Raw genomic sequence first — 12,611 nt, 5'->3', positions numbered from 1 at the left:
GGCAATAATTTACATGTTAAACTCAACACAAATATGATATGAACTTCTTTCTGCTCACCATCTGATGAGAACATAAATATGGATTTCTATTATGCAATTAAAAATCTAATACAATTTAATTCTACTAATACTATTTACAAAGTTATTTGATATAAATTTTGTTATATGGTGTGTTGAGAAGATGATTTATATTGTGGTTATGTTATTACAGTTAGTATTATAATATATAGGGTAGTATCTCACACACAAATAGTAGGTATGTTTATGTATGCACACATATATATATCCGTGCACGTCCGTAGAAATTAAGTGTGGCCTGTGAAACCTTCCCTGAATCCAATGGCTTCCACTACTGGTCTTCTGAAAAGATTCACCTGCTTTAAGTGATGTGTGCGCGTGTGTGCAGAAGAAATTTTAAATTCTGCTATGAGAATCTATGTCAGGAAAAGGTTGCAGGATACTTCATCTGACAAGTGATCCAGAAAATGATTTAAGGCACAGCTGTGTTACGAGAAGCAAAGGAAAGGGACCTCTGGAGTTGTCAGCCCATGTGGGACAAGGGAATTACTTTGTTTGGTGTCTTTCAAGAATTTATCATTTAACTGAAAAATGGAAACTAGTTGTAGGGTACCACTATAACTCTACTCTCCAAGTAGGTTCTGCAGATTAGAAAAGACAGTATGAAACAAAAACAATTAACTGCTTTTCCTCCACTGTGCACTGAGAGAAGGCATTTCTAGCCTTTAAACTAGCACATTTTTGCTTTTGTGGTTGTTGACTAAATAGGGGCCACTGTACTGAAGAATGGTTTGGAAGACATACAGGGCTGCCAAGGGCATATTCTTCAGAGAAGAAATTGCAAAGTTTCTCAGTCAAGGGATGAAAAAAGGGAACAAAAGCAATCTTTCTTCTTTTGCATTCAGCCACTTGACATAATGCGTTAACTCAATATTCAGCTGTGGAATACTACTAAATCAAGAGAAAACTGAACTCTCATCATTTGCTTAATGTTGTTTTAGCTCCCAATTCCAGGAATCATCACTTCAAACCACTCTTCTTTTTGTTTTGCTTTGTCTGGCTTTCCTCATTGGATTAAACCATTTGCTAGCAGTTGACACCCTTCTATCCACGGGTGCGATTGTGCGTGACGATACTTTTAAAGCAATACATGAGAAAGAAGACTTCACGTGCCGAAGACTCTTTCCAGATTCCTTCATCTTCACCACCAAACAATGCACCCTGATGTGAAACAGCATCAGCAAGTGCAGCCCCATCCTGCGGGCTGGAGAGATGCAACATTGGCCGAGGATAACACGAGGGAGCCCCACTCTCTCCAGGTAACTCAGCGCCTGGCGAGAGGCGGGCAGAGGACAGCAAGCAGAGAGCGAGGCCCGAGCCTGGAGAACGGCCTCCTCGTCTTGGCCAAACGCCGCTTCCTTGTTTGCCTATGGCCGGGTCAACTCATCTCCCTTCGCTGCATTCCCACCAGCTATACAACGCAAACCTGAGGTGGTGAATATGGTTCAATTTGCAAAGCGCTTTAACATCAAACGCCAGGAAGCGTTTGTACCCCAGCGTGGCTGGCGGGGTTTCTCGGTGAAGGCAGCCCGGAGGCCTGGCTTCGCTGGAACTTCTGGGCATCACTGAATCTCTCGGAGCATCACTGAAAAGCACCACGCAAGCTCCCGCGGCAAGACGAGGCCTCGGCGCTCGGATGCACAGCGGGGAGAGACAGAAAGCGACGCGGGCTGCCCGCCCCCGGCAGCGCCCCCCGCCAAGATGGCGGCGGCCCCTGACCCCCGCGCTTCCTCTTCCGGCCGGGGTTGCCATGGCGCTGCCCCCCCCCGGCCCACCCTCCCCCCTCCCGCCGGTGTGTGTTTACATCGGGCAGGAGGAGCCGGAGACCGAGCGCCGGGGGAGACGGGGACGCAGCCGACGGCGACGGCCGCCCGCCCTCCATCCCTGCCGGGCGGTGCTCCGGGAGACGCGGCATGAAGGTGATGCTCGTCAGCGGGGCGAGGCGGGGGGTTCCCGGCGGCGGGGGGGGGTCGGTGGGCCGCGGCGGCTCCCGGTGGCTCCGGGGGCGGCGGTGGGGGCGGCTGGTGTAACAGGCTCGGGAGGTGGTGGCCGCTCGCTCTCTTAACGAAGTACAACTTCCAGAAGCTTCTAACTTCGTGGGGGATGCGGTGCCGCTTCTTAGGAGCATCTCCCGGGAAAGGTTTCTCCATTAGAACCCGGATCGTTTCCTGCGGCGCCGTGAGAGGAGGCGGGCGGCGTGGGGGCCGGGGGGAGGCCGCCCGCTCCCGCCCCCGCCCCCGGGCTTGTGTGGGTGCAGAGGCCGTCCCCGGGCGCCTGCCCTCACCGACATCGAACCACGGAATCGTCTGGGTTGGAAGGGACCTGTCGGACCATCGAGTCCAACCATCAACCTAACGCTGCCAGTGTCCATCGCCTTGCGGGTGGCTTCGCTCCCCCGGCTGATGTGGGGTTTTGGGCTTTTGGTCTCCCAGGGCTCCTCCGGGAGCCTGGGGCAGGTCGTCGCCTTTATCCCGAGTTGGCTGTGGAAAACTGTCATGATAGGAACGGGGGAAGCCGAGCCGGCCGGCAGCTTCGGCGCCCCGGGAGAGGCGGGTGGCTGAGGCTGGCCGGGCTGCGAAGGTAGCAATGTACTGGCTCTCCGTTGACTCTGCAGTTCTGGAGCTCAGGAGTCAGCAGTGCTGTGGTGTTGTGGGTTTTTCCCCCCTCCTGTTATGTTCTGTCATATCTGTTTTAATTTGCAGGTGTATGACTTTTTAAAGGGTTCCCCTCTCGTTAATCAGTCTGAAACACGAGGCCCACCAGGCATTCCTGGTCTCCTGAATTCATCTAGCAGTAAAAAAATATATTGATCGGCTAGTCTGTAAGCTCTTTGAGGCAGAAACTCTATGTAGCTACAGTCGATACCTATCCTGATGGAGAAATTTGGCTCAGGCCTTCCTCCGAGCCTCTGAGTCAAGTCAGTGTGTGTGAGAAGTTCCCCAGCTTGTGTGGGCTTTGGGCTCTGGGCAGTGCACGCATGTGGGTCACTCAGTTTAAGGATCGTCTCTGTGCACAAGGGGCTCTCAACAGAGGAAAGAGAAGGGGCAGTTTCCAGGTACATGAAATAAATATATATAAAAAGAAAGTTTCCTTCTGTGCAGTGATATTTATTTGTTTTGCTTTTCTTCAAAACCTGATAGTGAAGAGTAATTTTTTTTTCATTCTCTCTGAATGCTTGTTGGTTCAAATAGTGTGGGATAACAAAAAAAAAAGTAAACAAGGCAATTCTTGGTAAACAGTGCTATGGCCCTAGGTGAGTTGTTGACTTATACTGCAAAACAAAACCCTCAAGAGTACTGGCTGAACAGAACATCCAGCTTGAGGCCAAAAAAGAAAATATTTCCTTCAGCTTATGTTTTATTGCATGCAGAGGAAACCACTGATTGTTCTTGCTAAGCCCATTACTTCTACTGAATTCCTCTTTTGCCCCACTAGAGCGGGGAAAGCTCGTGGCTATTTTAGGTGGTCTCACTTAAAACACAGCAAGATGTGAGTGGAGTTATGTTCTTATTGTAAGGAAAATGTGTATGTTTGGGGAGAGGTGTTTTTTTTTGTATTTTTAACCAATCGTTTATTGGGTATAAGCACTGTATAGAGCTGTTCAGTATAAAAGGGTTCACAGTTTTCTCTCTGAGTGGGTAATTTCTTTCAGTGTGTGTTTCTTTCCATATGTGCCACCTTTTGCTGTAGCAGTTGTCTCAGTTTCCTCTATGTAAGATCATTGCAGATGCACGATTTAAAGTCTTAGGCTGGAGGGGTGGTAATTACATTTTTAATTAACAAGTGGAATGCATCAAAGTGTTTGTGCACAGGTTTTTGTTATCACTTAAAAGGGGGAGGAAAGGAGACATGTGGTCTGTCTGTGCAGTGTGGGATGTGGATCTGAATCCAGATCTTTTATGGACCTGCTCAGTGTGACTTTAAAACAAATCGAAGTTTAAGTTGTTGATCATTGTGGGGAATAAATCAGAACCAAGCTTTTTGAAAAGTTATCTTGCCTGTTTCTCCCCTAATTGTTGTTATGTCTTGGGAAATATATTTGAGTTTGTGTGTATTTAGGAGTATTGGTTTTGAGCCTTGCTCATTGATGCTGGTTAGCAGGTTGCTGAGAAGGCAGAGCTGTCAAAGTAAAATAAGTTAATGCTAGTACATATAAAGATGGTCTGCCTACTTACAGGAGGGAAGAAGCAGGTGACGAGCAGTAAGTGGTAACATCATAGGAGTTCTACTGTGGAAGTGGTCCTTTCTGGATCCATCACTGATGTCTGATTGTTGCTGAGGAAACTGAAGCTTGATGTATTTTATTTTTAAGTAAATCAAGTAATGTAAGTATCCTATTAAAAAGGTAGAGTGAAATAAAGTAGTGTGGCAAAGCTTGAGGTGTTGAAGCTGGATTGGATTCAAGATAGTGTCTATGTGTACTTTGCTTCTGTTCCCATCTCTTTCAACCAATGGCAGTGCTGAAAGATGGTATCTTTGGGCCCTTTCAGGCTGTCAAAAATATAAAACTGGTTGAAGCCCCTATTTCCTGCGCTATGGGATAGGAGTGAGAGGCAATCAGCTTGAAAGTGGACCATTCCTGTATGTAGGAATATTTTAGTCATATGTGATGAATACTCCAAGAGCGTTTGCTTTCCTTCAAGGGCAGATCATCTTGATAGTGAGGAAATAACACCTTTTCAGGCTGCATTAGGAGCCTGGGTAAACTGGTCTGTCGGGGGCGGGAGAGCAGTTTCATTCATTAGGGAAGTGGAGAGTTGTGGGGAGATGACCAAATCCCCACCTGTCCATCACACTGTCTGCCATCACTTACTGTCCCACAATACAGTATGTTTCCAGTGTTCTTCTGTTGTGGCTAAGAACTGTATTTCTTAGGTCTCAGGCAGCACTGGAGAACGTGCTTGTGTCTTTGCTAACAGAACCTCTTCATGCCTAATCTTCAACCAGTGGATGAATTGGGGCATTGGGATAATCCCTGATGGATACCTGGTACGGTTGCTGCTGCAGTGGCTGCATCTAACACTGCTCCTGTCACTGCTCTAACTTAAGTCCAAACTCGGAGGAATGAAAGGCGTTGAGAGTGTCAGGTCGTAGTGAAGTTTGTGTTTGGAGAAGCAAGCTCATGATGTGATTTCAGTTAAGTACCTGCTTCCCTTTTTATTGAATTGAAGTGATTCTCCAAAGTAGAATGAGAGCTTGTGATGCTTTGGCATGTGCTCACATTTAAATTATGTACTTTGGGATAAGACAGGTGTCATAAATGTGACGTTCTCCTTTGAGAAACTTATAGCTATATTTAAAACAACGAATGTGAACAACTGTGCCTGTAGTTGTTCTGTTTTTCTGACTGTCTGTGATACTTCCTGTTGGCAGATGAATCCTAGAAATTAGATAAAGGCGAGGTATTTTGAAGGTGAAGCACCGAAATTACAGAGAGCCTGAGTAAATATTTCTCTTGCTTGTATTTACAGATGGCTCTGTTCCTGAAGGATGTCATGGATTGTCCTGTCAAAACTTGATGTATATGTAACTTTTTTTTTTTTTAACGTGTCTCTGATCCTGTTTAGCAGGGCTCTTGGCAGTTGAAATGAAAAGTATTTGGGAAATAAACAGCTTATAAAAAGGAGAAGGGACAAAAGGTGTTGCTTTCTATGGAGTGTATATATATATATATATTTTTTTTCTTTCCTTGCATGTGTTCCTAAATTTGTTATAGGAAGCAGGAGGAGGGTGAATGTAAGTGATAGAGTAAAAGGGTACGTGAACTGTATATTTTTTGGACAATTCTGACTTTAATATTTGCCTATGGTTGGTCACATCCAGTTTTCTTTATCGGTGAACAACCATACAAAATTTCTGGTGTTTTTCCTTTCCCAGTGTTTCAGGGGAATTTGAGAGAGGCAGGCAGAGGTTACATGCTTTCAAAGTTCTGGGTGAGGTAGGTGCTTACATGGGTGAGGGCAGTAGTAGAGCTTTTAAGCTGTTTCTTCAAAAGAAATGTTGTTGCTGGTTGAACTAACTGGAAGTCACAAAAGTGGCTTGTGCTTGTGTTAGAAAATCTTAGAATCTTAACACTTCCGTAGAGCTGCCTAAGGTCTAGCGCAAATCTTGGGCTTCCTTTCAGTCTAAGAAATAATTTTGGAGGAAGAGTCTGTGCACCTTGCCGATCCTCAAACGTGGAAAGCAGCTGTTGCCAAAAGCCATTGCTGCCAGAATGAATTTTTACTTTTCAGTTGTGTTGCTTGCATTCATAATGATCGAGTGTTTTATTTATCCGATGGCTGTTTAGTTGCTGAGTGAAGTGACTCTGGTTGGAATCTTGTATGTGGCAAGTTGTGATCTTACACTTCTCACAGTACTTTTGAGAGAAAATGAGATCTCTGTGAAGCCTGAAATAAAAGGGGCATTACTGCCGGCAGCGCTTCTGGCTGTCAAGTTGAAGGCATGCAGGCTAGGTGTGAAACTGGAGAGCTTGGTTGTACCAGAAGATGCAGTGTTCTGCAGAGTAAGTAAATATTTTATCTGAAGTGTTGTGCCTTTAAAACACTACAATAATAAATGCATAAAGCAACAAGCAACACTGATCTAAAAGAGCTCTGATCTGTTAGAACTCATTTGTGAGGAAGGAAATAGACTTTACCTAGCCATCAACAAAATCAATTTAAAATTTGTGATATAAATACATCACGTTACAATCTCCCAGCTAATTTGGAAACATTTGATGTTTTGCAGAAAATGCATTTTTATATTCCTAATGAAATAAGGAAACAGAAACAAGTTCTGGAGCGAATAAAATATTTTATTTTTAACCTCAATTTCTAGCATTTAGAATGACTGTTGGTTCTTTTGGAACAACTTTTTAACTTCAAATGGATTTGTGGCTTTTTTTTGGTCTAATTTTAGAAAATGAAATTAAGATTTTTGACAAGATGTTCAAACTGTTCCAGTGATGCCTCTTGTGACTCTCTTTTGGGGGGAAGTGCTCATTTTTCAAGATGCATGCTTATGTAGTTTGAATTCAAGTTTTATTGTAGAAATTACTATGTTCTAGCTGTAAGAGCCCTTGAAAAAATTAAATTTCAACTCATTAAAGCTAAAACAGTAGTTGTGCTCTTGTAAGGAAATAAATGCATGGAAGTCAGGTAATTCAAGTTGGCAATATGAAACCACTTGTTATAGAATACTGCTTAATGCATCCTTTCATGAGTGTTGGTTTTGGTAGTGTTTTTTTTTGTTTGCTTGTTTTAAATTGTGACCCTACTGAGAACAATGGAAAGGGTACTATTTTTTTTTAAAGTCTCTAGCATGATTAAGAAAATCTTAATGACCTCTGTCATGTAGGCCTATATTTTTAAGCAAAGGACTTACCATTTTTATTTCAGACAGATTTCTCATGCTGTCTGCAGCCTTCTAGAGTGGTACTTCCACATCTCATTAGGAAAATGGAAAAATATTCTTTCTGCAGTGTGCATTACCTCATTTCTTTAGTCTGAGTAAAACTGGCATTAGTCATTAAATCCACCTGTCAAGGAGCAGGCTGGACAAAATATACTACCGTTGCTAATTCTAGTTATGTAGAAAGTGCAATAAAACTGCAGGTCATTAAGTGTTATTATTTCTTGCTTTTGGTTCCGCAACTCAACTGTCTGAGCAAATTTTTTTTTTCCCCTGATGTCTTTGTTGACAGTGAATAACTGACAGGATGTAGGGAGGCTTCTTCCCACTGAAATTACCTAAATCGGTGAACGGTCAGTTACCAATGTGAGTTAATTGATATTTTTGAGATATTGTTATTGATAATTATTTAATTGCTTTCAGATTAGTTTGCTGTGACACAGGGTCAATCTCTGGTCCTGCATCATTCCGTGTCACACTATGTTCTGTTTCACAGTCTGTTAGGGGTTTCCGTAATGACTGTTTTTTCTATGTATTAGCCTGCCCCCAACTGTAACGCTTGCTAGTGTTTGAGTTATGCTGTGCAATGACACTTTGCCTTCATGTAACTTCCTTTTTTTCCAAACAAATGCAATTCAGCACAGTCAGTTTTTGAATGTGAACAGTGTTCTGGACAAGGCATACCCTTCCTTGTGGAGGCAGTAGTTCAAACTAGAATTGACAGCAAATTACGCAGCCTCTGCCAGGGTAACTTTTCAGCCTTTGCACTGCTGAATGGTATCCTTTTGATAATTACGCCAATTAACCTGCCCAGACTGAGGAGTGTTCTCGTTGGGCCAGGTCAATACATGATCAAATGAAGTGTGGTTTGTTTGTTTTGGTTTTTTTTGAAAAGCACTCTTTCTTTCTGTGCTAATGTTGATTTAGTAGGTAAAATTCAGATGGAAAACAAATGGTAGATCAAGAAAAAATTCAACACAATAATTAGTTCAAAATCCAGAACTGTCTGAACTACCGCTGAGCAGACTGTATGGGATTTTTGCTGTATAAATGGCGTTATCTGCCCTATATAAAGTATAAATGTAAAAAGTGTAAAGCAGGCTGTTTACTGCTTTGCTGAACAGAGAATATATTGTGGTGTCATTAGTGCTGTTGAAAAGTTATTTATGCCAGTAAACCCTAATTAGGATTACTCACAGTACAAAGTTGTTTTATTGCTGTAGAAATAGGATTTGACTCTTCTGCTGGGAACAATAGAACTCAATCTTGATTTGGAATTTGCAACATTAATACTTTGTCTCATTGCCCATCTCCTCCAGTCCTGTTGTCAAGACAAAATTGTTGTTAAAATCATAGCTTCCCTAATGTGTTTGTCCAAATGCAGAGAAGAGCAAGTAATCTAAGCAACTTTTCTAGTTCTTTCTTACAGCGCACTTTGAACAATGTGCTATAATTTTACAGTACTGTCATCCTCAGCGTTTCTATTTCTGTACTTTCCTTTAGTGTTCTCGGGGATTTATAACTGCAACTCAAATTCCCCTTTGGCTGAAACCTGGCACAGAAGCTCTCATAATGAGCGACCTTTGTTTTTGTAAAATTATAAGCAAAGCATCCATCAAGAAGCTTTCTTAAACCTACAGGAGGGCAAAAAAAAACGTTTATGGTTGCAGATCAATTATTTTCCCTCTGTAGGAAAAATCCAGCCAACTTCAGAAACCCCTAAGGTGTGGTTGTGGAATCAATAGCGATGGCAGATTCAGTGGAACATTCCTATTATGTTTAGAAAATTTTAAATGAAAGGCTTAATTCCCCAATAGGCTGAAAATTCATTGCTGAAGTAAAAGTTGAAGCTGCAACAGATACCTGCCTAACAAAGGTACAGTGATAGTTTTAAACTTGTTTCCCCTGTCTGAGCACGGTTATCTGAGCAGTAGCTTATAAGGAGGTGGTTGGGTAGCTATGTACTTCAGCTGAAGTTAAGTACCTGTAGACCCTCAACTCTTAAAAAAGAGAGTCATCATGTTGAACTACCTACCCAGTGTCTGCTTGTTTAAAATTGTCTTTTTTTTTAAAAAAAAAAAAACAAACAACAAAAAAACCCAACCCAACCTAACAAACCCCTTGCTTTCTGTAGGAATCGAGGCTTTATGTAATTGTGTAGAAGCAGAAAGGACGTTCTAAGCCACAAGCCACTTTCAAATATGGAAGATGGAATAATTTCATTTGATTAAACATGAAATATCAAAGAAGTTCTGAGGAACTTCATAACAGTGATTGGATAGAGGAGAGATCCCAGATTAACACTGTGATTAATGATGTCATTGTAGGAAGGCCTGATGAAGGTCAGCTTCATTATTACTGGATCTGACAAGCCCTTTGGCATCTGTACACATTCAGCCCAGTCATAGTATGTATCATCTCTCACCCGTTTGGAGGAGGTGAACCTGGGAAGAGAAGAGCTGCAGTTTTTGTGGTTTTAAGGAGGGGCAAAGTATGCAAATGTCCAGAAAACTGTCTGGTTTTTAGTTTTATGGCCATGCAATAAGCATTCTTTAATCATAACGCAAAAACAGTCAATGCTTTCACTAAGGTACTTAAAAAAATACCATTGTAGTTTCCCAAAGCACATAACAAACTGGCCTGTACTTGGGGATTACTTCACTTGTTTCTTCCCGCAGACCCACTGAGTCTTATAATTCTTTAGGGGTGCATCTATCCTTTGTAGTTATCACTTGAGATATATTTGATGCTAGATAAAAGAAGTGTTGGATCTGTGCTGGGAAAGCTTATGAGTGAAATGACAGACGTGAAGGAGCAAAACCTGTGCTGCCACTAATTTTCCTCTGCTAAGTTGCTTTATTGGGATTGTGCCTACATAGAATACTATGTCTGAAAGTCAGTGTTAGGAAAGACAAGAGGACATGTGATTTCATCTGGCAGTTGAAGATTTGCATAGAATGAAGTAGGTCTGACCTTGTGGGCTCTTAAGGAGAGGCTTTATGAGGAATGAGGCAGTTTTGAACAGTGAAAAAAAGTGAGATTCTAGGCTTAAGTCCAGAATGGAAATAAATGTGAAGATGAATGTCAGAAAGGAAAGAACTGGAGTAAAGTGTTCAGGAACAAGAGTGGAAATATGAAGATCTAGGTCAGGAAATAAATACAATTTTCACTTGAAAAAGCGTAGGGAAAGTACTAACTAAAGCTGCAGATTTTAGAATAATTTCCAGAGGGTAGTCGCAGAACTGAGACACTAAACTGCTGCTGTGGGCTTTACATTCCTCCAGCTTGTGTTCTGCAAGGGGGAGATGATTACTAATAAAATTTAGTATATTGGAGAAGAGTATTCATGTTATGGGTTTTCTTTCGGTTTTGCTTATGTGGGGGATTTTTTTTTTCTTTTTCTTTTTTTTTTTTTTCCAGTAAGAATACTGTGTTTCCAGGGGATCGCAAGAAGGAACAGAATTGTAAGATGTGCGCTTCTTGGTTGGGAACAGCAGTAAAGTGTCTTTCTATTAGTAGTCATAAACTGAAAGAAACTTGAAGTTATTTGCCCCAAACTCATTCAGTTTTAGTAAGATTTTTTTTTTTCACAAGATGGATTCTTTTTTTATCTTTGATTCTCCCCCCCATCGCCCTTGCTGGCCTTTGTTTTAAGGTTTTGGTTTTTGCTATTCATTAGCCTAATCCTGGCTCAGTGAACAGTCAATTGACAGACTCTACTTTGGTTTAAGGTTATGTACTGTAATTAATGTAATTCCAAGTACAAAAGTAGAGTCTAAAAGGCCTAAAAGCAGTGGTGTTGGTGCAGGGTAGGTGTTTTTTGGTTGTTTCAAGATGGTCTGTAGGGACTTTTTAGAAAGTTTAGCCATTTTCAGTGTTGACTTACCTGTTGGGGCATTTGCAGTGACAGTCTCATATCGCTGTTGATTTACGTGCAAAATGAGCCGATAACGGTTGCCTGGTGTTGGGATTGCTCCTGAACTAGGTGGCATTTTTGAGTACTTGATAGTCTGCTAAGAGCGAGATAGTATAGGCTGTTTTTATGGTTCAGCATGCTGAAGTCATTTGTTAATACAAATGTGGTGATAAATGCAGCTCTTAGTTTCAGTGTCATAAACATAACTCAGTACCTCGTGGAAAATACTGACCCTCACTAGATAGGAACGTTCTTTCTGTCGTGCATGGATTTATCACAGCACTTGTAAAATGTACAGTCTTTAAATATACTGAAAATATGAGCATATCACTGAAGTTCTGGTCAGAATTATTCTCTAAAGTATTGTACCCCATGGAAAAGCATGAGGTGTAGTCTGAAATGCTTGTAGGAGATTTGTCACACTTGTTTAGTTCAGTACTGGCAGTCTTCTCTAGCCATAAATACATAGTCTTCTATGAAACACAGTATAAGACAGCAAACAAACACTAATTTAGTGGGTCACAGCAGCCCGTGATATTTGAGTTAAACTGTGCTGTAAGGTCAACAGTCATACAGTGTGATCAGAACATAGGATAATATGTTCCCCAGGGAGTTTCTTTGAGAATCCTTGTGGGTTTTTCCTCTTGATCTTTATAATTCGCTGTGTTTATACAAAGCTTTTCAGCTTCCTTGTAGTTCATTGGAACTGTTCGTAGACACAGAGTGAGCTACCTTGGAATTGACACGTTTATAACTTCAGTTTGGAAGGCTGGGTATTGCCTCTACTTAAGCTGACTCTTTTCTGGTCAGCTTAGTTCTCGTTTTAAAGTGCGACATATAAAAAATGCCACCAAATTTTAATAGTGCTTATTGTCAGAAACTCATCAGTTACTGAAAGGAATTGTATGATGTGCTTGCTTGTGAGAGCAGGGACCCTATCTGGAGAACCAAGAGGTTTTTCTTAGTTACATGTTCCTAGCTCTGTGGCATAATCGAACTATTCCTCTAATAATACCTGTTTAGATCTGTGCTTCTGCAATGGCTCTAGTGAGGAATGGAACCACATTATCAATTAAAAAGGCTATACAAACCCTAAATAACTGAAATAATATTGTATGGTTAATAATCTACTGATGTTTCTGAACTGCTGATATATCTTCCTGCATCCGAGGTGCTCCTAGAGGGAGCATAAAAGCAAAGGCAACATCTGTGTGCATTACTT

The 12,611-nt window shown here is 41.7% G+C and overlaps 1 protein-coding gene across 1 annotated transcript in view; it reads left to right on the top strand.

Annotated features, from left to right (window-relative positions):
• The first annotated feature begins 1,896 nt into the window (after positions 1-1,896).
• LOC309673711 (transmembrane protein 263-like) overlaps positions 1,897-12,611 on the top strand; it is a 207,455-nt gene continuing 196,740 nt past the window's right edge. Inside the window, exon 1 of the mRNA XM_082485566.1 lies at positions 1,897-1,997. Coding sequence (XP_082341692.1) covers positions 1,992-1,997 — 6 coding nt within the window. The 5' untranslated portion in view covers positions 1,897-1,991. The remainder of the gene's footprint in view (positions 1,998-12,611) is intronic.

Source organism: Vanellus vanellus (assembly GCF_965231255.1).
Source record: "Vanellus vanellus genome assembly, chromosome: 6".
Taxonomy (NCBI): Eukaryota; Metazoa; Chordata; class Aves; order Charadriiformes; family Charadriidae; genus Vanellus; species Vanellus vanellus.
The sequence above is the reverse complement of the archived record's forward strand: the minus strand, read 5'-3'. Positions and strand labels throughout refer to the sequence as shown.